This window comes from Neolamprologus multifasciatus, chromosome 3 (genome assembly GCF_963576455.1).
Source record: "Neolamprologus multifasciatus chromosome 3, fNeoMul1.2, whole genome shotgun sequence".
Taxonomy (NCBI): domain Eukaryota; kingdom Metazoa; phylum Chordata; class Actinopteri; order Cichliformes; family Cichlidae; genus Neolamprologus; species Neolamprologus multifasciatus.
The window spans coordinates 11,179,988-11,205,483 of NC_140441.1; the positions used below are offsets into that span (position 1 = coordinate 11,179,988).

The 25,496-nt window shown below is 42.1% G+C and overlaps 2 protein-coding genes and 1 long non-coding RNA gene across 3 annotated transcripts; 2 read left to right on the forward strand and 1 right to left on the reverse strand.

Moving 5' to 3' along the window:
* The first annotated feature begins 8,552 nt into the window (after nt 1–8,552).
* LOC146521589 (uncharacterized) lies at nt 8,553–11,048 on the forward strand. The gene is made up of 4 exons (XR_014873377.1): nt 8,553–9,339; nt 9,765–10,235; nt 10,399–10,579; nt 10,952–11,048. It is a non-coding gene; the product is annotated as an uncharacterized LOC146521589 (long non-coding RNA).
* A 633-nt stretch (nt 11,049–11,681) lies between these two features.
* Nucleotides 11,682–20,563, reverse strand: LOC146521590 (butyrophilin subfamily 2 member A1-like). Its single transcript, XM_085155397.1, has 3 exons — nt 20,058–20,563; nt 13,241–13,570; nt 11,682–13,002 (listed from the first exon to the last, which is right to left on the reverse strand). The coding sequence occupies exons 1-3, from the start codon at nt 20,128–20,130 to the stop codon at nt 12,797–12,799; spliced, it is 609 nt and encodes a 202-aa protein (XP_085011523.1). The 5' UTR covers nt 20,131–20,563; the 3' UTR covers nt 11,682–12,796.
* Nucleotides 20,564–21,426: 863 nt separating this feature from the next.
* Nucleotides 21,427–24,666, forward strand: LOC146521591 (Fc receptor-like protein 5). Its single transcript, XM_085155177.1, has 6 exons — nt 21,427–21,907; nt 21,992–22,027; nt 22,370–22,633; nt 22,713–22,958; nt 23,034–23,210; nt 23,319–24,666. Exons 1-6 carry the CDS (start codon nt 21,877–21,879, stop codon nt 23,420–23,422), a joined length of 858 nt encoding a protein of 285 aa, XP_085011303.1. The 5' UTR covers nt 21,427–21,876; the 3' UTR covers nt 23,423–24,666.
* Nucleotides 24,667–25,496: the final 830 nt, after the last annotated feature.

Below are 25,496 nucleotides of genomic sequence, written 5' to 3' on the forward strand. Positions count from 1 at the left end.
CAACAGTTCGGCCCAAACAGACTCCTCGACTCTGCGTTGTGTTGTTTTTAAAAAGACAAGGAGTCTCTGATCGCTCGTTGCCACTTTATTTCCTGAATGGAAACAACGGTTTTGTATCAGTGCAAATGGCTCGCCACACACCGCTCCGCACAGCACACTCTCGTATGGCTACGGCAGACTGGCAGCGATTACTGCAGCAATATTACAATTTTTAATATACAATAAAATAACAGCAACAACAAATGATGTACCTGAATGGAAACAACGGTTTTGTATCAGTGCAAATGGCTCGCCACACACCGCTCCGCACAGCACACTATGGCAGAACATCCCATTAGCATTCCGCTTTAGCATACAGTTTTACACAGTAATAAACAAATGAAAAGTACATAAAACTGGTGTTGGACATGTGTCCACTAAGCACTTATTACACTCGGTGCACATCAACTAATCAAACATGTTTTATGTGTCTGTACTACTTAGCTATATTGTGTGCGGAACAATACAACTCACCTCTCGTATGGCTACGGCAGACTGGCAGCGATTACTGCAGCCAGCCTCACCTAACCCGCCACACCGAGAGGGGGGGCGCTGTTTCCCCATTACACTGACATTTGTGGCAAGTGGAATAATACCACATAAACACTTTTACATTCCCCCCTGCTGAATTCCACTTGCACACTCAAATAAACAAACACCACAAACAAAAAAACATCCTAAAAAAAAAAAAAAAGGTACACCACAGTCATCATAACACAGAGGACAAAAACCCAACAATCCTCAAAAAAAAAAAAAGAACAAGATTAAAAAAAAATCCAATAGCTAATCCACAGCTATCGACATGTGATAAATCTGTTCAGTAATACCAGGTCGTACAGTCACAAAGAAAATTCAGTCAGAGGACTATCCCCAAAGGAAGTAGAGGAAGAAGTTGGCCAGACCCCTTCCAAAAAAAAAGAATAAAATATGCCAGTTACATATTTCATCACATCATAACTGTACACCACTCTGACACAGAAAAATCAATGACAAATAATCAGTTCCAATTCTAAAGATCAAAGTCCCATTTCAACAACAATAGAATCAACTTGCAGTTATCAACAATATTTAAACTTTAACAGGTCTCTGATGCATCATTTCAATCAACCTGGAAACAGGCTTAAGTAACCGTCCCACTCTCGATCTAGCACGGGTCCCCACCTTCCCGCTAACATCAGTCGGATCTGCGTTGGGTGGAACAACTGTGGCTGAGACATGACCCTCAATAGCAGCTTCATTGTCCTGATCACCGTCAGTAATGGCTGCCAACTCCAAAACAAAGGAGGCTGCATCTGGGGCCACAGACATAAGCAGGTCAGAATGTTGACCACCAGAGGTGGCATCTACCTGCTCCTCAGTGTCAACAGGGGGAACACTGGTACAGGCAAGCTCTTGATCTATAATGCTGCCTTCTGGTTGAGTAACCTCTATCATCAGCGAGTCGCTGGACACTGCAGACGGTAAGTCAGACACCCAAGCTCTCGTTCTGTATTCAGCCGTGCCCACCGATGAGTTGCAGACAGCTTCTCCGTCGCATCCAACCATCAGCGAGCCAGACTCAGAAAGCTCATCTCCATCATCTTGAACTGAAGCACCACTGAGGGGGAGGAAGTTCACTGGCATTATCAGATTGCGATGCACAACTTTCACTTGCCCCGTGGAATCATCCATCAGCTTAAAGGTGTGACTCTCATCATTTTTGTCAAAAACTGTATAGACAACACTCTCCCAGCGATCAGCAAGTTTTCTTTTGCCACGTCCCTTTTTGTTGGCCAAAAGGACGCGATCACCAATCGCTACTGGGGCTCCCCGCACCTTCCGGTTGTAGAGGTCCGTGTGACGCTTCAAATTTTTGCGTGCCACCTCCTGCGCCAAATCCATGGCCTCTTTGAGGTCCCTCCTCAATGTCTGTACATATCGATCATAGTTCATGATGTCTTGGTGCTCAATAACAGAGCCAAAGATCACATCAATCGGCAGTCTTGGCACTCTGCCAAACATCAGCAGAAATGGCGCATAGCCAGTTGTCTCATGGACTGTACAGTTATAGGAGAATGTGAGAGCTTTCAGTGCATCAGGCCACCTTTGCTTGGCTCTCGGGGGTAATGCACGAATCATGTTGCCCAAGGTACGGTTCATCCTCTCGCAGGAGCCGTTTCCCATCGGATGGTATGGAGTCGTGTGAGACTTCTGGACACCTGCCACATTCAATAGCTCGGCAATAAGCACACTCTCAAAATTAGCTCCCTGATCCGAGTGAAGGCGTTTTGGGAAGCCGTAGATACAGAAGTAGTTATGCCAGAGTTGGTGCGCTACCGCCTTAGCAGACTGATTGGGGCATAGAAAGGCCTGAGCCATCTTAGTAAAGTGGTCGGTGACCACAAGCACATCCACTGATTTGTTCGCCGAATCCTCCGCAGACCAAAAATCTATGCAGACCAGTTCAAGGGGCTCTGATGTTCTGATGTTCTCCAAAGGTGCTCTCGCCTCTGGCTCAGGCGACTTGCTAACAACACACCTTCTGCAGCACCGTACATACTCTGACACATGTCTGGTCATACCAGGCCAGTAGAATCTATGCCTGGCCAGATAAAGTGTTCTTTGTTGTCCCTGGTGACCGGCTTCATCATGGACACCTTTCAGTAACAGCGAGATGCAAGGTTGGCGGAACAACATACAGATAAGTCTTTGTCTTTGTGATGGGATTCTTGGAGACTCGATACAGCACACCATCTCTCACAGTTAACTTGTCCCAAGCCCTTAGAAGTCTCTTCGTACCAACCGGTTCACTTGCCCGCTCCCTCCTTGCGGGTCTCCGTCCCCTTTCCACATAGGAGATCACTCTGCACAACACATCATCACGCCGCTGGTGTCCCACTAGGTCATCATGCGAGAAGGGCTCAGAGTCAGACTGGTTTGGCGTAAGCACAGTCTGCGAGCATTGGGGCAGAAGGAGAGCATGTGGCCACACCCTGGACTCATGTTCACAATGGGCCTGGAAGACAGCTCCCACCTCAGAAGATGTCAGCATTCCTGTCTGTGCAACAGCCGTGCACTGCGAAACAACAGGCTGATCATTGCTTGAGGCCTTATCAGCTGAGTGAACAGTCCATCTGAAGGCCTCCTGAACCCCACCAGTGGCGACTGCCTCTGCTTCTGCCAGAAGTTCCTTATATGGAACCCTTATCAACCGGTGTGAGGCTCTGGGGTGCACGAAGGGCTCCCTGCTCAGCGCGTCAGCAACCACATTTTTAGGACCAGGAATGTACTTTATGTCAAACTGGAAAGGCGCTAGCTTTGCGATCCACCTCTGCTCACATGCATCCAATCTTGGCTTAGAAAGTATGTAAGTGAGAGGGTTATTATCCGTCCATACGGTAAACTGATGACCCCTCAACCAGTGATGGAACTTGTCGCACACCGCCCACTTCAATGCAAAGAACTCCAGCCTATGCGCTGGGTACTTGGACTGTGCATGATTGAGTGTCTTACTGGCAAAGGCGATCGGTCTTGATGTAGAAGCTCCAGCAGGAACTTGCGACAACACAGCACCAAGGCCACTGCTGGAGGCATCAACAGAGAGCAAAAAGGGCTCCTCAAAATTAGGATGGGCCAGGAGCACTCGATCCAACAATGCCTGCTTCAGCTCATTGAAAGCTGCCCTGCATTCATCCGTCCAGTCCTCCTCACACAGCTTTGTACGCACCAGCCGGTGCTTTCGCCGTGAACCACGAGGGCCTTTATCCCCAGATGTCAGCCGAAACAGAGGTTTTGCGATGGATGAGCAGTTCTCAATAAATTGCTGGTAGAACATTACCATCCCCAAAAATGAGCGGACCTTCTGTTGGGATGGTACACTCGAACCCTCTTCCATAAGGTCTGCCTCTGCAAGGGATGTAATGGATGCTATTTTGTCAGGGTCTGACTGTATCCCATCAGCATTTACAATGTGCCCCAGGAATTTCACAGACTGTCTCAGAAAATGGCACTTCTTTGGAGCCAACTTAAGGTTGTGAACCTGGAGTCTCTGGAACACCATATGCAAGCGCTCCAGTGCCAATTCTTCTGTCGGGGCAAAAACCAGAACATCGTCAAGATAACACAGCACACTGAGGAAGTTCTGATCCCCAAAAATGCCTAGCATCATCCTCATGAAGGTGGCCGGACTGTTGCACAGTCCTTGTGGCATACGATTATATTCGTACAACCCAAATGGAGACGTAAATGCCGTGTATTTACGGTCCTCCTCATGCACCTCCACATTATAATAACCTGAAGTCAAGTCCATTGTGGAGAACAATCCGTTTCCTCCCAAAGCAGCCAGTGCGTCAGCTGGATGCGGGAGTGGGTGAGCATCTTTGACAGTTCTAGCATTAAGCCAGCGAAAGTCGTTACAGATTCTCAACTCACCGGACTTCTTCCAAACTAAGACCAGGGGTGATGCAAACTCACTGCAAGACTTCCGAATTATTTCCCGTTCCTCCATGTCATTCAGAGCCTGTCTTAGTTTTTCATAATGAGTTGGCGGCACACGTCGGCATGGCAACCGGAATGGCTTGTCATCCACAACTCGAATTCGATGTAGGCAGCCGTTAGCCTTGCCACAATCCAGCTTGTCTCTCGAGAAGATAGACTCAAACTGGGCTATAAGGCCAACCAGTTTTTCTTTGCCAGCCGGCGAAACTGCACATGAATCAATGTCAATATCAGACAGCCCCAGATTTTGCAGCACTACATGTAAGGGGCTACAACCACTTGTCACCTCCTGTGAGGGTGAATCATCTGGCAGAGTGGAAACATCAGTAACTAGACTCTGCTCATCATGGCACCAAGCTGAGCCAGTAGACCGTTGCATGTTCTGTTGCCAGTAGGAGCCAGTGGGGCTGAAGTTCTCCACTGCTGCACAGGGGAACACGTCAGCCAACTTCATGTTCCGTTTCAGTGTTATCGGCTTGTCAAAGGGGTTCAGCACTTTCACAGGAAGCCACCCATCACTGTTTAGATGCGCTACAGTTCTCCCAACCATAACTGACCTCGGTCCAGATCTTGACCCAGTGGGCTCTACAACTACAGCACTGCTCACTTCCCCATTATTCATTAGCTGCAGCCTGCCCCAAACAAGGTGTTCTGTCAAGGGCTCTAATGTTACAGCTCTCTTCAGCTTGACAGTTCCGATCTTATCACCAACATGCCCTGGGGCCACCACCCCTGACATTGAACTCAGCAGATTTTTATTAGGCTGTTCTTCAGCACTCAGGGTCTTGCTGCATTCCTCTCCTAAATGTCCCTCTTCCCTCAGGCGATTACCCAGATACCTCATTAGGTTGCTGCCCAAAATGAGGTCCTCACTCTGCCCTGCAATCACCAACATCGGCACAACAACTTTACAGCCATACATCTCCACCATAATGTCACACACACCTGATGGAACGGTCCTCGAACCACCACAGCCAATCAGGACGACATCCGTGGGTTGCAAGGTGGGGGTCTGCAGCACTGCATGATGTAATAGTTCGGGCACCATATTGGTGCTGAGGGTGCAGGCCATAGAGCCACTGTCAAGCATGGCTTTAACAGACACTTTGCCCCCCAGGGTCACATTTTCATAGAACAGCTCATCATGCTGTTTTAGTCTGTGTGTGTTCTGAAGAATGGGTCTCCGGCCTAGCTGGCGCTCCTCACAAACAGTGTGTAATACAGATTCTAAATCATCAAAATCATCCTCTTTGGGGGCGATTTCAGGCCTAACACTTGCCCCCTCCACATGTAGGCCATCTAGTTTCCCAGCTGCTGGGTGGCTGATTCAGGCCCCCTGACTCTGACAGACACAGCCCTGGGGCATTGAGCCCGTGTGTGGTCGCCAGCATGGCAGATGAAACACAGCTGATGGGCTCTACAGTGGTGATACGTAGAATGTTCAGTGTCACCACAAATCACGCAAGGCACAATTTTGTGTGTTTGGTTCCGGGGGACCCTTACATCATCCTTAGCAGGCAGTTTTGCTTGTCGAGGCTGCCCCTCCAGGACTTTCTCTAACAGGGCTATCACATGATCAAGACGATCAGTAGGTGGTTTTGCATGAAGGTCGGTAAGTGATGCTGGGGTAGAGGTTGGTGATGGTGTAATACACTTAATGTTGCCTGTCGCCTGCTGCACATTAGGACTCACCTCCTGTTGCTGAAAACTCAAGGCACTGACTGCACTAAACTGAGGGGTGCACTTCCGGTCCTTGCCATGCTCCAGCAATTTCTCGTGCACATCAGCAACCGTCCACTGCTGCAGGGGCTTGCACTTGAAAATAAGAGACAGTTCTGAGTCTGGGCAGTGACGGATAAACATAGCAGTCAGCTCTTTAGTCAGATATGCAAAGGACTTATTTTGTCTCTTCAGACAGTCTTCTGTCACCTCCATAGCTCTGTTCAACCTGAGCCAGTAATCAAACGGTGTTTCACCTGAGTTGGGTAGTGTTGCATAAAAGTCAGCTAAAGGCATGCTTGAACAGGCAGTGTCACTGAAGTGCTGCTTTAAGATCTCAAAAATGGGCTCTGGGCCCCTCTCAAGACACACAGATGGCTTACTACGTATGCCCACCTTGACTATTTCTCGTGCCCTCCCCAGCAGTTTACTTAGCACATCATCAGCTTGTTCAGCAACAGGTACCCCTCTTTTCTTAAAAAAAGTCATCATTGTTTCCTCCCATTCCTGAACACTGCATGTATCACAGCCATCCCCTCTAAAACACACAGGTTCTTTAACATCAGACTTTACAATCACATTCAATAGTGAGGGTTCTGATAACACATTATTGGCAGGCCCAAAAACACTGTTTCCCACTCCAGAGCCCAACCGAGATTCAAGACAAGAGGCAATGCTTTCCCCAATAGAAAACCCAATTTGCGTTGCAATCTCTGCATAAAGATTCTCTTTTGTGGGACTGGTTTCTGATCTAGTATTTTGTAGATCATCACAGTTCACATCGATAGGGTTTTCATTTAACTCAGCAAGGACAGGCTTAGGTGTGGATGAAACTGGGGCTGTCAGCAACCTTGATCTGCCTCTGCCAAATGAACTCAGAGGGGTAAAACCAACTGCCCCCCTTCCCCTGCCAAGACTGGGAAAATCTGCCATGGCTCAGCAATGTGTCTCTCCCTTTTTTCTTTTTTTTTATCTCCAAAAAAAAAAACACAGAGCCCCGCCCCGATGTCTCTAAAGAACGCAGAAAATGGCGGGACTAAGAAAAGCCAGTCTCCCGCGACTTTTCCACCTTCCAGGAAGTAGACGGCCCCGTTGCGGTCGCAGGATTGCAGGAGCTTGAGTCACGGCACCAGTGTAACCGGTTTCTGCTTCATCCCGCTGCAACAGTTCGGCCCAAACAGACTCCTCGACTCTGCGTTGTGTTGTTTTTAAAAAGACAAGGAGTCTCTGATCGCTCGTTGCCACTTTATTTCCTGAATGGAAACAACAGTTTTGTATCAGTGCAAATGGCTCGCCACACACCGCTCCGCACAGCACACTCTCGTATGGCTACGGCAGACTGGCAGCGATTACTGCAGCCATATTACAATTTTTAATATACAATAAAATAACAGCAACAACAAATGATGTACCTGAATGGAAACAACAGTTTTGTATCAGTGCAAATGGCTCGCCACACACCGCTCCGCACAGCACACTATGGCAGAACATCCCATTAGCATTCCGCTTTAGCATACAGTTTTACACAGTAATAAACAAATGAAAAGTACAAAAAACTGGTGTTGGACATGTGTCCACTAAGCACTTATTACACTCGGTGCACATCAACTAATCAAACATGTTTTATGTGTCTGTACTACTTAGCTATATCGTGTGCGGAACAATACAACTCACCTCTCGTATGGCTACGGCAGACTGGCAGCGATTACTGCAGCCAGCCTCACCTAACCCGCCACACCGAGAGGGGGGGCGCTGTTTCCCCATTACACTGACATTTGTGGCAAGTGGAATAATACCACATAAACACTGTTACACTTACACCTTTGATAAAGTCTCGCAAATGTCAGCTTTCTTTTTATAGATATAAAAATATGAAAATGTACTGATCCATGATCTGAATTATAATATTTCTGACTGTGTGAGGCAAAATTTCCCCGCATCAAATTGAATCGGAATCGAATCGATTCTAGAAATCAGTGACGATACCCAGCTCTAACAGTCACACAATCATACCAAAACTCTGTCTTGATAGTTTCCACTTTCTCTTTTGTATCAGACATACTGAGACAATATTCGGGATAAATAACCATGAAAACAATTTATTTATTCCGTTTATAAATCACGGTATTATAATCCTTTAGCCTGTTTCACTTGAATCGTCCACTTGATGGCGCAGTAGAGCAAATGACCATCACAATGCTTCGAACCATGAGTCAACCAGTTGGATAGAAAGCTTTAGTTCATCACGAGGCTTCATCTCACCATCACTAATTTTCCATTTAATTTATTAAGACAAATTAACATAACTGTACAAACCCAGATAGCAGGGGGACATTGAACAGATGTTGATTTTCCATCTGAACCATCAGAATCGTCATGCTTGAAATGTCAACACAAAACCAATGTTGAAACAACATTGAAATACTGATGAAACCTGACACTGACATTGAAATAACATTGATTCACTGTTGTTCTGTCATCGTTGATTGTTGATCTATTTATAGTTGACAAGGTGACAACAATCACGTTGAAAAACCATTGATTTATGGTTTCGCGGGAAATTAAAGCTGCTACCACTTGGACTATTCCATAGCCCCCCCTCTCACAGTGGTACATCCCTTCAGGTAACCATTGTCTTGTACAGTAGAGCGGGACATTAGATTTACTCTCAGCGGAATTGACCGGAGAAGGCATCAGTTCATGCACTGCACTGGCCTGCACCACGATTAATATAAGGTAAGAATGAATGACTTTTGTTCTATTCGTTATTTCCACGGTTGCATTTGAATAACAGTAAAAAACAAACAAACTTGTTAATGTAAAGTTTCGGACAAAATGTGGGAGCCCGAAATTGTGTCTACTTTCATCTTACAATCCGGCAACAAATAAATTGCACTGCGAACAAAGTCAACAAAGAAAACATTTTCGTTTCATACTTTTCCTTATATTCCCTTACAAAGCTAGCTAGCTAGCTTTAACGCTTCGAGGGTTCCTTTGTTCTTGCCGTCGCCTCGGCGCTTGACCCAGACTTTCGCTCTGTAGTTGCTTTTAGCATAGTACTACAAAAAATTGTAAATCGGTGATATATGATTGATAAACGTAAAGGTGATAAGAGACAATATTTATCAAGTAATCAGGTATAATGAAATAACACTCAGACACTTGTAACAGTTCAACGTGCACGGGTGAGAGCTCAAGGGAGTCTCACACCCTGCAGCAATTCTCTGCCTTTATTTATACACAACATGAAACATACAAGACAGGAAGTAACATTCCCTAGCCAAACAGGCAGGTGTGAAATCTCGGAACTTATGTTCAAAAAAGGTTATGTTCTTAAAAGGTCATTTCTTACTCTTTGGGTGGCGGTTTCCTGTGAGATAATGTGAGAGCAAAACAAGTCTTTTTAAGGCAAAGTGTAGACAGTTGTGAAGCTGGTTGAGTGAAAACAGAAATATGAACACTCTTAGCTTTAGTATATCAGCAATAATGATTAATAAAATGTCTTAATAATAAAAATCTCATAACAAAAGGTAACTGTATAAATGTGTTCAATGACTTTGTTACTTTTAATGATTGGAGAGCACCCGCTTCGATTCGCACTCAATTCAAACTTTACGTTGCACGCTCACCTAACTTTACGTTGCACGCTCACCTAACTTTACGTTGCACGCTCACCTACCTTGCGTTTGCACCTTTTGTCCACACGTAAACTGCGTTTTATTATTTATTTATTCGTTTTTCGCCTCTCACTGCTTAAGCCATTAATCTTTCTGGAATTGTTTTTTTAAACAGATGCGACCTCACAAAAGATATTAGCTATGCTGTCAGACCTGACGACAGCTGTTAACGAACTCCGTGAGGAGGTCAGAGCCATCCGCCATCCCTGCTGAAATGAATCGGTAGATGCTGGGGTACTGCCTCTGGATTTGCCCTTGCACAACATTGAGGAGCTAAACAATGCAGAGGCAGCTCTTCAATCATAAGAGGCAAATAAGGCAATGGTAAGTATATAAAGGTTATGTACACTTTGTAACTATAAAGTGTAATAGCTGTCAGATGTGATTTAAATACATAACAACGGCCTGTTGATTAAACACACAAGCACTTGCATACACATGTAAGACATGAGACACGCTAATTCCATCTCTTAAAATGTGTCTATAGGTGAGACGCTTTGCCTTGATTGGAGGGACCACACTGGAGGTGCGAGTCCGCCGTGTAATGGCTTATGCCATTACAAACGAGCTGGCCTCGGTACTCAACTGGGCAGGGAAAAAAACCAAGGACCAGACAAAGCAAAAAATGGCATTTAAAGATACAGCGCTCTGCAAATGCATATATGGTGGTAAGTTTTACAGTTTTTTTGCTATATTACTTTGTCTTTCTTAATAACAAGACTTTCATGTCCGGTTAATCTGGAGATGGAGTCTTTGGTCTTTGGCTTGTTTAGTCCTCGGGTTGTAGTTGTACAGCCCGAGGACCCCATGTGTATTTTGTTTTAAAGGCTACACGGCACACCATGCTAAGACTTATCACTTTTTCCGCTCATAGCTCTTTGGGAATCAAATGCGGCAGTTTGCAGATTTACGCCTGGTGACTTTCATGTTTATCAGCCTAGGAGTTTACATACTTTCTCCCCGCTGAAGACAGTTAACAAGAGCTTAGTCATGTGCTCTAATTCACTTTTTGTGTTTGTGTGTGTGTATTTTTTTCCTAGATGGCCTGACGCAGCAGTTAGGGGCAAACTCTATGTCCGAGTTTGTCTTTGCACAAGCAGTGCAGAAATGGCTCCGATACGCCCCAGATCGTTTGGGTGGTGCAGGACGCACATCATGCATCCCCATCCCAGAGTAAAAAATTACAAACTTCTGTGAAACATATAAATGTAAATAGGAAACTGTCTTTTAATAAAGTATTTAGCAAACGAAACATGCCTATTGACCTTTTTTTGTTTATTTTTTTTCTCTGTTACATCACATGCAATGCTTTCTTATTTTAGGATATTAATGTTGACATGATAAATTGTGAGACATTTGTTGTTGTTTTTTTTTTTATAAAGGGTGTCCAATTTGAGGAATAAGTACAATTATGTGTTTAGGTGGTTTAAGTATTGATGGAAACATGCAGTAGTTTAGTATTGGTTAAAATACTTATAAAGAAAGGTAGATTTCCAGTCATGATTTAACTGTTGTTTTAATAAAAACCAACTGTGCGAAAGAGGTGGAAAATCAACACCATAGCTCAACAGTGTTTCAATATCAGAATCTGACATTGTTTCAATGTCAGGTTTCAACATTGATTCAACATCAAAACCTGACGTTGTTTCAACATTAAAAAAGGGTGCAAGAGTGACGTTAGGTCAACGTCACACTTCAACGTTGGTTCAATGACGTCGCCTGATATTGACTCAACGTTGTTTCAATGTTCCCTTGCTATCTGGGAAGACATACTTAAATTTTGAATACTTTCCATATCATTTAGGTGAATAAATTACACAGTTTTTACAATGTGCAATGATGAAGCCTTATTTTTTGTCACTTGCAGTTGCCTGCAGCAAAAAATTAGACCTCCTCCAACCATACATATATTAGACAAACATCACATTTGTCAGAACAGGTAACGTAGAGAAAAACAATGAAATGTATAACACAATAGGGGGGTGGAGGAGAAAAAAAGAGAACTCTACTCAGACTGAGCTCCTGGTAGGAGATCAGTATGAGAACATGAAACAAAAAAAACTCCTCGCCACAAAAAGCACATGACTCTTCACACCACAACATGAAATGATAACAGCAACAGGGGTGGGTAAATGGGGTGAGAGTTTGGTGATGTAGACAGCAGCATCCGGTCCTGCAGCATGACATTGTGCTGGTCCAGTAGACCAATGAGCCCTTCCCCCTATAGCGGCTTGCCTTGTGGGGTTTTGAACAACTGTAACCACTTTCTTTAATCTTCGATAAGCCAGGGCCAAGCCAGCTCCGATCGGCAAAAACCCTGTTATCATTCTTCCAAATAGGTATAAATCTTCTATGTCCTCAATAGACAGTCCCTCCAGGCACACGATACGCCAATGCTGCCACCCAACCATCGTGCATCCGAAAAGTAACGTCCCTTGAACATGGTTGAACTCTCCTGAACATGATTTTCTGTGTCCCTGCTCCAAATCAGGGCATCCGATGTAAATGTTGCAGTCAGGAAAACAAATTCAAAATTATTGCTATTTCTTGAGCTTATCAGAAGTCGAAAGCTGCAGACAAGTCAGCGCTCAGGATCCTTTGAGCTCACAAAAGAAGAATTCAAGGAGGGAGCTGAATGATTAGTACAGACATGTGGACCAGACTCTACATGAACTCTGAGCAGATTCAACAGTTTTTGACCTGGTTCATTAGGGGATTCATAAAGCTGACTCACACAGACAGATATCTGTACTGCTGCTGTTGTTTTATAGTGTTCACAGAAGAGGATGCTGCTGCTGGAAACTCTGGTTTGGTTGTTTGAGATTATCTGTTGGTCAGCTGCATCATCAGCATGTGAGTTAAAATGGGAAAAGTTCTGAGGTCTTTCAAACTGGCTGAAGTTCAATTGGAGGCTCGTATGAACCCAGCTTCTGCTGTGCTTTACGTTTTCTGTAGATAAGAAAGCCAACAGGAACTGGCACAGCAGTAACTGACAATCCAACTATTAGTAAACACAATTTACTAATAGTCCCTCCTGCCTCCTTCTCTTCAACCTCCTTCCCTCCATCCTCCGTGTCTCCTCCTGACTGACCTGCAGGTGAGAAACAGGTGTGAGGTGTCAGCTGTCAGGTAGGTGATGAGTGAGGAACAGAACAGAATCCATTTCCTCTTCAAACTGCTGTCAGACATTATCTACTGCACTCTGATCACATCACTCAGACCAGCTGCTTTCTACAAAGTCTCATCAACAACATCTTTAGAAACAAACATCAACAACCAGGAAGCAGCTTCACCTCTGATCACACACACACTCAACTCTACTCACTCACCTGGAGGATCAACAATCAGTGTGATGGTGTTGCTGAGCCTCATTTCTTTTCCGACTAACACCTCACACTTGTATGTTCCAGCATCGGCAGTCGTAACATTCTTTAGAATCAGAGACACGTCTCCATTCTTCATCTGGCTGTCCTGCAGATCCACCCGGTTCTGAAAAGATTGATGCTGCTTTTCTGAAACAAACACATCATCCCGGTACAAAAGGACATATTCTTCCCCCAGGTCAGTTCTGCTCCACTTTACATGGATGGTTTTGCTGTTTGGAGCTCGGCACAGGAAAGTGACGTTCTGTCCAGAATGAGCTGTGATGTTTTTCGGGCCTGAAAGAGGAAATAACACAGAGCAGAGAGGTTAATGTAAAACTACACTAAGGATCAGAAACCAGTTAGCTCTGTTGAGCTGAAAAGGGGAGAGAATATTATATGAGACTCTGCGTGTGCTGTTCAACCAGGACAAAAGTGGTTTTAAATAAATTATTTAAAAATAAAATTTGTAAATAAATTCAGTTCTGTGGTTTCTAACGTGAACTTTTTTCCTACACATTTCAGTGTTTTTGCCAGTACATAAAACCCCAGAGCCCTGCAGGGCCCATGTGTTTCATACGAAAAATATACAGAGGGCAATAAAGAACCAGACAGAAGTCAACCCTTCAAACAATTTGGCATGTTCAGCTGACATCCATCCACTCTGGATGAAGATGAGCTCAGTTATTTATGTGTGGAGGAGGCTAGCTGTGTGAACTTCGAGCTCTGCTGATGGTTTATTAATTTACCAGCATTTCCCTCCTCCGTCCTCCTGAGTGCTCCTCTGACTGAGCTTTAACTATTAAACTGGGCTGATGCGCTACAGCTTCTCCCAGAAAGACTGAATCTATTGTTTGTTGATCAAATCTAAAACAATTCCCAGATGCAGACTTCTTGAAAGAGGACAAGGATTAGACGACCACAGATTGAAGCACAGAAACAAAGCATCAGGGTAGTAAGATGCGTATTTGCTGCCGCCATATTGCTGAAGGCATTTAAATACCCGACCTGTTCCTGTAAAATACAGTTTCCATCATTTTACATGTGTTTTTCATGTTTCAGGGAAATAAAAAACAAAAAAAATCTAAAAAGAAGCTGAGAGAAACATCCAACAATTAGGAAGCTGCTTGATGATATTTTAATACTATTAGTTTTTAATCAAATGTACAGAATTTAATCTGACTTAAATTAAATTGCTTCTTGAACATTTTAATTAATGTATTAGAAAGATGTTTTTGTGTTTACCTTTTATTCAAACCCGGTTATCCAAAGTAAAGTTTGTGTCTTAAAGACGTAGAGTAAAGGACATGAGGCAGCTAAGTCAGGCTAACTGAACTATGTGAATGAAATATTAGTGTGAAACACTCTGCAGGAGGATGGTAGATATTTTAGGTAGACAAGGATTTTGTGGCAAGAAATCATGTTTTTTTTTTTTTAAATAACATTTTAAAACAGCCAGTAAAGATTTAAGAGGGTATCATGTCCACCACCCTACACTTATAAAGGCTACTTTACATCATGGGGCCCTTCACTCATAAACTGACATGAATGTAATCCTGTCTGTGAAGCTGGATTTAAGAAATAAGAATTTAAGGTTTAAGTTTTTAAAAATGTTGAGCGCCATCTTGTGTCAATACAGAAAGTTACATCACTGAGTTGGTTGATTGGTTGTGTTCAATAGACTTACATTAGTTTATGTTAGCTAACTAGTAACAGAACCAATAACTCAGAGGAAAATAAGAACACTAAAACAAAAAATCAGTCAACAGAGGGTCACTTTTGTGCTGCTCCTGGCTGTAACATTAAGTCTAACTTAAGAAACCGAGGATATACTTTCTCTCTCTTAACAGTAAGTGGTGCTTTCTTGTTTGACAAGCTGCACTGACACAAGAAAATCCAGCTGTTAGTTGTAATGTTGGGTTTGTGGAGCACTTTATGAATGTGGATTGTGTGGAGGAATGTCTGATCTGCCGGCGGGTCCGCGCTTTGTGCTTACGCCCTTTTTGCACTGATTCTGAAGCTGCAGGTTTTATCTCTCTCCAAACAATATTGACTGAACCAGCAGCAAAAGAAGATCCAAACTATGCTTCACATAAACATCATCATGAATTCCCTCTTAGTTTTGCTGTTTTGCTTCTACCACGATAAAATCACACTTCATGCACAGCTTTCTCTCTCTCTCTCTTTCTCTCTCTCACACACACATACTGTATACTTCAAGAACAGTTTCCCGTCTAAAAATCTGTTTTCTGCATTATTCGCTTGCTTGTTACGCACAAGTTTACCGTTGTTTACAGCGCTGTCATATGCAGTTTTTTCCTTTTACTTACTTCTGAAAAGAAAACTTAATTTCTGCCGTTCATAGGCTACGGAACAAATGTAAACTTTTTAAAATTATGCAAAATTGCAAAACGCTTGGCTGTGTCTCTAATAAAACCTCTGTAACTTTGCTCTGCTTCACTTCAGCAGCATCACATAATGTTCATATTTTGATTAATGGTTTTCCTTCGTATCAATTCGGGACCTTGTGAATCGGAATCGAATCAATTCTTGAAATCTAGTGACGATACCCAGCCCTAATCGGCACTGTTTTATGCAATTAAACATTCTCTCTTTTCTCAGCACATTGAAACAATTTACAACATAACAGCCCACTAATCACTACACACACATCACCCCATCAGCACATCTGTAGGAAAAACAAATCAATGTTTGCCATGGAGATTTTCAACAGTGCTTCGGTAAGAATCTTAGTTATGTTTGTGGTGTGATATGCATGCAACCTGTGATGTGGTAAACTGTATGGTTGAGCTTAGGAAAAGAGAGAATACTTTATTGCACAAAATAGCACTGATCACATTTTGTGGAGGTCTTCTTTGCTTACTGATTGCGTGCCTCCATACATCTGATCTTTTAGGAAACCCTGTTGTGTTGATTCACCAGACCGACAAGTTGGAGTCCAAACAGGCTCTCCTTACACTCCTCTCCTCATTCATAAATTGTTTTACAAATCTAAACATTACAGCGAATAGAGGGATTTTCCTGTTTCCGTGCAGCTAGCAAAACAATGAAGACCTTCTTGCTGGTAAAGAGACAGACAGTGAATGTAGAAAGTATATCCTTGGTTTCTTAACATGAGTCATTGTTGCAGCCAGCTAACATAAACTAATCTAAGTCTATTAGCTTCAACCAATCATTCCGGTGTTGTCATTTTCTGTACTGACAGAAGATTATGCTAAACATGTTTTAAAATCTTTAAGCACTTATTTCTTAACCCTCCTGTTTTGTGCACCCCCACCCCCCTTACATTAGCGTTGCGGTCACAATTGACCAATTCGTTTTAACACCTCTTAAATTAACATAAGAAACATTCTTCACCACCAAATACAGTTTAGTGGGTAATTCAATGGTCATTCAGTTGGCCATTCAGCGGGTTGATCAGTATGTCGCAAAAGTGGGTCTTTCATTTGGTCATTCAGTGAGCCGTTCAGAGGGTCAGAGGCCAGAGGGGTGGGGATTCCCATTCATTTCCTATGGCAGTCACTTTTGACCGGGAACACCACCGATGCAACAAAGTTGATTAAAACACTCAAAATTCAACACAACAGCTGCTCATCACTTTAATATGTTCAAGTGCATAGTGTGGAGGACGGCAGTTTATTTTTTTCTTGTCCTTTTTTAATCAAATATTTAAAAAGGGGGAAAAAAAATAAAAATCAGGCATACTACAGCTTATTTTGGTGTGAAGTGCCTTTTTTTTGCTCCAAGAATTAGCTGCTGCTGTTGGCTGAAATGCCAGGAAGTTTGAGATGGTCAGTCACTGCACACTGCTCAAAGATGGTATTCTACTTGTATCATACGTACAATTTTCCAAAGTTCTTCATATCAGTTGGAATTGTACCCATTTCAACCATAATCTATATCTCTACACACACAAACCGTGATATTGTGTTCATTCAGATGGAATTGGCCCAATTTAAGTGTCAGTTTGTTTACTCGTTACAACTTCTGTTGACCTCTTGCCCAGGTCACTCTGCTTAAGGACATTTATAACCTTGGTGACATTTTACACAGAGAAATGTAGAAATTTCTACAGTAGGTCACTGCTGTCAAATTAGTACATGCACAAACCGGTAATGCAACTTAAAAATTAAGGTAAAAAGAGGCACAATTGAAACCAATAAAGAACTTTTGAAAGCTGTCTGATTTTTTTTTTTAAATATATTTTCTTGAGTATCATCTTAGAGCAGCGGTGTCTATCTCCAGTCCTTGAGGGCCAGCATCCTGCTTGTTTTTGAGATATCCCTGCCCTACCTGCCGTTGATTACCTGGATCAGGTGTGCTTTGCCAATAAGAAGCTACAAGGGCAGGTTAGTTGGAAAACAAGCAGGACAGCGGCCCTTGAGGCCTTGAGTTTGACACCTGTGATTTAGAGCATAACCATGCAGTCCAGGCAAGCAGCATTTGACCACAGGAGAACAACTGATTGTCTGAAACCAGCAGCAGACCAGTCAAGAGCAGCTGATAGTTCTGAGATAGGGAAAAAAAAAAAGAAACAATCACATTGACACTTTTCATCATAACACCATCTGACTATCTATTTGCTTTGATTAAACAAGTATATGCTTTATTCACAGTAAACAACCTGTTGCAAAAGTAACTTTAACAACATCATTTTGGAACTAAGTGTTCCCAAATCTTTATGGAAGTATTTGAGCAGATGAATGACTAACGTGCAGTGTGAAACAGATCATTTGCTGCCCTCTGCTGTGAGATTTCCATACATGTAGAGCATACAAACTCTTAACAGAGTGGTAGTAAATGTGGCTCACCCCTGACAGCTCTTTTCCATCAGTAGTACCTACTCAGATCAGTGCAACTTGAGTTGTTTTCTATTACATTCAAATACTACCTAATGTGCATGGGATCACTATAGCCATGCGGCTGAAAGTCCCATGACATCATTTGTATGCAACAAGAATGTCACAAGGAGGATGTTGAGGCGATGGTATACCTGCTCCTCTATCAGTGGCTTTTTGTCAGACTCTGGGACCATAGAGTTTGTTTTTTGTGTAGCCATTTCCCTCACTGCCAGGTTTCAAAAATATCAGTTTTGATTTTTATGAGGGACACGCTCATGACTCATCAAGTGATGCCACTGACTTACAAATTGGTGTCATGTAGTCTGTTGATGTCACATTTTCGGATCGCTTGGAACTGTGGCCGCGTAGCTACTGAGAAATAACCTAGTCACTGGTGCTACCACACTAATGGAAAATGGAAAACCCTAAAAACTGAGCCGAGCCGAGTAGGTACCAGTAGAAAAAGGGCTATAAGAGAGTACTGGCTGACCATCTGATAATAGTGGTAAACTGCTGCAGCATACCAGTGACCAATTCTAGATAACCAGTGGATAACCTGCATCCATCTTACCCTGTGCTCATGATCTTCACATGCCACACTAGGTGCTCTATATGTCCCCCTTCACTATGATGTACTCATTTCTAATTCTGTCCTTTGTGGTCATGGTGAGCTCTGCCTTCCATCTTTCTTTGCTTTTAAAAGTATCCACAAGGGGGGGTTAATGAAGACTCTTTGTTAGGAATTTAATGTGAGTGTCCATTTCTTCACAGATGAATGAGTCAGCTGTAAACAAGTTATTAACCCAAACTTCTTCTACTCACTCCAGGCCATTGGATATGTAATTAATCACCAATCACTACCTACTTGATGAGGAATCAAATGTATTTGACAGTTAGGACAGCTATGCGACCGCTGCCAATAAGTGATGCCTTTCTATTGTAACTGTACCAGTCTGAACTTTAAAATACCCTCCATATCACTGTTTAAAAAATAAAAAAAAAAACACTCAATACAAAAAAATAAAGTAGAATGAACAACTTAAAATGAATTAAAAATGTATTACAAAATACCTACCTATAGAATCTGTTTTAAACAATATAAATGACCACATGTTGTGCTTTGTGTACTTTAGTGTGCAGGTAAATCAGGTCCTTGCTCTGTTTGGGATGACTGGGGTGTGACTTGACTTTGTCGGAGGACATTCAGAAGCTTCAAACGATAATCCATCCACAACACAAGAATAGTCATTAATTTACTGCTACGTGGGCTGGGCTGTAGATACATGGTAAGGTTTTAAAAACGGCGCTTTAACACGTGCTGCCGATGAATAGTGGTAATAAAAACCGAAAGATGATCGCTAACTTTTTTTTTTCCTCTTAAATAGGGGCTTGTTGAAATTAAACAGAACAAGATACCACAGCATTAAAACATGTTAAAAACACAACAGCCTTAATAAACTCAGAGTATTCCCCAAAGCAGGATTCACACGTAATCACTTAACAACCGGAGAATAAAAATTAACTTTAACAGAAAGGAGAAAGAACTGTTTGTTGAAATGAGCAAAATCTATTTTATAAATGGGCTTCAGGCAGAGACCGGTGCAACCATGTTCTGTATCATACAATACCACCATTTGTAACGAGTTTGGGTTATCATTCACCAAGTTAGGACGATTTTTATTCATGTACTAACCTAATTAACTACCTTGGCCTTCAAACAATATGGCGGCAGCAATGACGCATCATTTAATAAATCGCTGCTACCAGAGCGCCGTATTGACGTACCGGCACAAATTTGATTTCTGGGCCACTTTTAACCAACACAAGACACCGATGTTTTCAGAGCAGACATGAACAGATTTTTACGGGATTCATTGATTTCGATTAATGAAGCTTATTTTAACGCCACAGCGAAATCTCACCGGACACGACAGCCGAGGGAACGACGACGACAACGAATAGCGAAATCCAGGTAGTCAGCGAGCTCGCAGCCATTGTTGTTTAACTGAAAACTGCAGACAGTAGGGGAAAACCGATCGTCAGAATAACATTAATCGAACACAGTCAACTTAAACTTGGAGTAAAAGTTTCCGTTCACTTACTGTTTTTACACCGCGACAGGAAACTGAACCGATACGTCGCAGATCGTAACGTAGACCAATTTTATAATTAGGCGTTTACAACATCCAGATTATTTAGACGGGAAATAATCCGGTATGTAGCGGAGATGAGTTGTCGCTCGATTAAGGACAATTTAATCGTTTCCGTTACTCACGAGCTGGCGGTCGCCGACGTGCACGGTGTGAACGCTACTCATAAATGAACACAGTGATCCCGTGACGGGAGCTTACGTAGCCTCCTTACCTTTCCAGAATGTTCTGGAATCTTCCAGGTGAACCAGCGGCTGCAACTAGGTAGACTAACTGATTTTTATCTTTTATTTAATTATTATACTATAAACTAAACATGTTTCCACTTGTTAGCAGCCTACAATCACTACTTAACAAAATAAAAATAAATAAAAACATTAAAACACACAGGAAATACCTGTTCAAACAGGAAGTAAACAAAGCTCAAGAATTTTTTTCTCTATACACTTTATTTACAACAATGACAATCTTAAACAGACAAGCGACATATTGAATCATTCAGAAGTTCTGAATGATTCAATATGTCAAATTCAATGTCGCTTGTCTGTATTCTGAATCAGAACAGTATCACACCTCCCTTTTCTTTTCTCCCAATCAAAGGAATACACATCATTGCAACAGTGCAGTTGGTAGACCAAAATGAAACCGATAATAACTGAGCTAAACACACACACACACACACACATATATATATATATATATATATATATATATATATATATATATATATATATATATATATGTGTACACATCTCCAAACCAACCATAGATGTCCATTGTCCATAAATGAAGTGTAATAATTAGAAATAACAAAGGGAAAACTTTTTTAGCACGTGAAGAAAAGCAGGTGGAAAAAGGCGTGGAAAGTTATGACACCAGTTGAAATCTATCAGTAATTAGTAATTTGCCACTTGGTGGAAATTGATATCAGCTGATTCTTTCCCAACTGATCGCCCATAAAAAGGTAACTTTTTAGCAAGTTTTCACACAACACACATCTCATAATGATTTTTTCAAAGAAAACAATAAGTAATGCACTCATCCGCCATGGCCCATATGCATGCTCACCATGCAACACTCCATTGCTGAAACAAAAGTCTGTTGAAGCACGTTTCAAGTTCACTGAACAACATTTAGAAATAAATAAATAATAATAATAAATAATAAATAATAAAAACTTTAACCACAGCGTGATGCAGTTTGATGTCGTGCATCCACACAGTTTCTGACCACATGTTAGTGGTTGGAACAGAGAGAAGTCAACAGGAACAAAACCACCTCCAGGTCACTTCCTGCTGTCAGCTACAGGAAGACAAAACTTATTTCTTTCAATCTGTAACACAATTGATAAAAGCAATAATTTCAGTAACATAGTCAGTAATTTTACTCTATGTGTCAGCTAGAGCTATAACACATCCCTGTGGTTTGTTCAGACTGGCAGTGAAGGCATTACACAGGTGCTGATGTTCACTTTAGTGCATTTCTGGAGGAAACCACAACACTGACAGCCAGTCAACGAGAAAGAGGAGGGTTTTGCTTGAAGTGACTTTGAGCTGATGTCAGTGTTGGTCTGATACCATTGAACAGCAGGATGGAGGAAACGTCTCTGCTGTGTCTGCTCTGTAAGTTCACTCTGTGTTTTTCATGCCTCTGCTGTCTTGTTGAATGTGAAACTTTGAACTAACCTGAGTTTAATTTCTCTTTAGTTCTGATCTCACTGCTGAGCTGCACCACAAACCAAGGTCAGTAACCTTCTTCTGTCACACTGTAAACCTGACTCACTCTTCCAGGAGACTGTGGGACACATTTATTAAGAACATGGTGCCAAACTTCAGTCAAATCAATGTTATCTTACTCCTGTCAGTCTACATAATTTCATGTTGAATTACAATTAAACAGATGTCTTACACTCAAATACATCTGCACCTTAGCAAAGACTCTTATGTAAGAAATAATATCTGATTTATTATCATCCAGTAACAATTGATAGTGAATGAAAACAAGGAATATGGGACTAGAAGTTAAGATATGAAATGTAATATGGGCCCTGGTCTATATATCCTCTACTACTCTATTACTCACAGCTCGTCTGACTGTGAGTCCCAGCAGCTCTCAGTTCTTTAAAGGAGACTTTGTGTCTCTGAGCTGTGAGGAGGACGACAGCTCTGCTGGATGGACTCTGAGGAGAAACACAAGCACACGACAGAGGACTCAGTGTGGGGCTGACTGGGGGAAATCAGCTGGTTCTTTCTGTAACATCAGCTACATGTACAAATGGGAGAGTGGAGTTTACTGGTGTGAGTCCAGAGAGGGTCCCATCAGTATCATGGTTAACCTGACAGTCACTGGTAAGCTGAGTGTGTGGAGTTAGTGTTGATGAAGCTGTGTGTAAATGGATGAAATGCTGTAGTTTGTCTCTGTGTTGAGGTGGATCAGTGATCCTGCAGAGTCCTGTCCTCCCTGTGATGGAGGGAGATGACGTCACTCTGCTCTGTAAAACAAAGACCACTCCCTCCAACCTCCCAGCTGCTTTCTATAAAGATGGCTCCCTCATTGGGAATGAGACTACAGGTCACATGACCATCCAGCATGTTTCCAGGTCTGATGAAGGCCTCTACAAGTGTGACATCAGCGGTCATGGAGAGTCTCCATCCAGCTGGATCACTGTCACAGGTGAGGAGCTTCACTCTTATGTTACCTCCTATTTCATCCACATATTCACCTGAACAGGTGGGATTCTCTCTGCAGAAAAACCTACAACCACAGTGATGCCCATCACCTCTGCTCTTCCCTCTTCCACAACACTGGCCTCTCACTCCTCCACCCTCCACCTTGCTATCAGAGTGGTCCTCCACCTGGTGGTGTTCTGTCCATATTTCATTTCCACTCTCTTCATGGTGTCTTTATATCGACACAGAGCTAAAGGTAAAACTGAATCATTTCCTCACTTAATGTGCTGATGATTAACTCCTTTTGTTCAGAAATCTTCATTGTCTCACATCTGATACTTTTTCATATTTTTTGTTTGTGCAGGGAACAAACTTTCCGTCTCAATCCCGCCCACTCATCCTGAGCAGGGATTAGAGGATAAACATGAGGATGTAATTACTGATGTCACCACAGAGCATCGCTTCTGAAACAAACTTCTGTTGTGTCTCTGTGGTCCTCACTAACTTTGTCCTCTTCACCTCTGACGTCATTGGAGTAAATGGACTCTGATGTTCATCTCTGGATATTTTCATGCAGATAAACAACAAATATTCATCCTAAGAGGAGGATTTCCATGATGTACTGTGTATGTTACTGCAGCTCTGTACCTAAGGTATTTTTCACAAAGTATTCAGATTATTTCCGAATCAAACCTGCAGATATTTTCAGATCTGACATTGGAGGAAAACCTAAAAACTGTTACATAGATAATGTTCATGTTTTATGTCCCTGTCCTGCATGATTAAATAGCTGGACTGTTCATGAGCTGGACTGTCTTTTCCACAGCATGTTTTAACTTGAAATTTAAGTCATTTATTCTGTTTTGTGTTTGGTATCTTCTTTTTTAATTCTTCTCATGTTCTGTTTTGTATTCTACCTTAACTTTCCTTGTTTTTTTGTTTACCACTGCAACTCTGTAACTACTATATTGTAGGAAGCATTCAACTCATTTCTAAATGAAACCTACAACTGTTTTCAGATTAGGTTTTAGAGGAAGATGTTATTCTACATCCTGTTTTATTTTGGTAATTCTTGTTTTCATCTCCTTTCTGATGAGGATATTAGACTCCTGATGTTTGACTGGAATTATAACTACCAGGCGGTGACTCCATCTGAACCTTTTCCCCTGAAACTACCTGGACTTTGGTTCGCTGCTTTTTGAAAATTAAACTTTTGGAGTTAGTTGAATCATTGCAACTTCATCCTCAATAAAGATTAACTTTTGTTAATTTAGTCTGCCTTCCAGTCTGTATGTCATGGTCCTGGGTCATTTTGACCCAGTGTTCTTAGTTTTCCTGTGGTTTTGTATTTTGTTCCTTATGTTCATAGGATTGTTTGGTTTGGTATTTGGGTTCCCCCCGTGTCCGTGCTTATATTGTGTTTGTTCTGGTACCGTGTTCCCACCCTTTGTGTTCTGTGTTCTCCTCATCCCCTCGTGTATTCATTCATGTTCTCTGTCTCTCTCTCAGCCTCTCTCTGTGCTTCTCTCTGTGTATTCTGTGTTGTGTATATGGTCCGTGTCTTGGTGTCAGTATTTTCAGTTTCGTGTCCTCCCCGCGCTGTCATGAGTAATTGTCCTCAGCTGTGTTCCCTGTGTGTTCCCACTTCCCTCATTACCTTCTGTGTATTTATGTCAGAGTATCCCTTTGTTCCGTGTTGCGTCGTCCCTCTAGGTTGTTTAGTTTCTCCCAGTATAGTGTTGTCTGACTTTTTATGTTCCTATTAACCCTTTTAAAGCCGGTCAGAGCGGGCACGCTCCGTTTTGCGCAACTATTTTTAAATCCCGGTAGCACTGCAACCACGTGAGCTAGCGCAATAATTTTTTTTGCATATGAAACCAGAGGAGTTGTACTTACATCTTATGCCATCAGCTTGTCCTCGGTCACAGTTTCCTTCCACATATAGCTTTGCAAAAACTGCATAAAAAGCACTTGCAGCAACAAAAACATAATATTCCAGAAACATGCTTTGCCGATCCGATCAGCTGTTTGTAACACTTCCTACGTCCATCAGCACGAACTTTTGCATGTCCGCCATGTCCTGCCCGAAACCGGAAGTGAAGTCATTTCGCGGAAATGTAGTTTTTTTACCATCAGGGCCTCATGAACCTATACTGGTGTTTTTAAAAGTTATGTTTGACTTTATGACTTTCTGTGTCGTTTCTGGGATGTTTAGGACTCATATTGCATTGCTGGAAATAGTTTATTTTGATGCACATGCTGCTTTTTTGCAAATTTGCATTATAATATTTATTTTCATTTTTCCTGCAGTGTATAAAAATTGGTGTATTTCAAAAATAAAACTATGAAGACACTCAAAATAAATTTCCTGTGGTGGGAAACTATTTTGTGCAACTTTTTTGTATTTACAGTTTTGAGGGATAAGCCTCTTAAATTTCTCTAACTAGAAATATATGTTAAAAAAACAAAAACGATTTTCAATTTTGTTGTAGTTTATAGCACTTTCTTGCAATTTATGTAATTACTATGCACTTAATGCAGA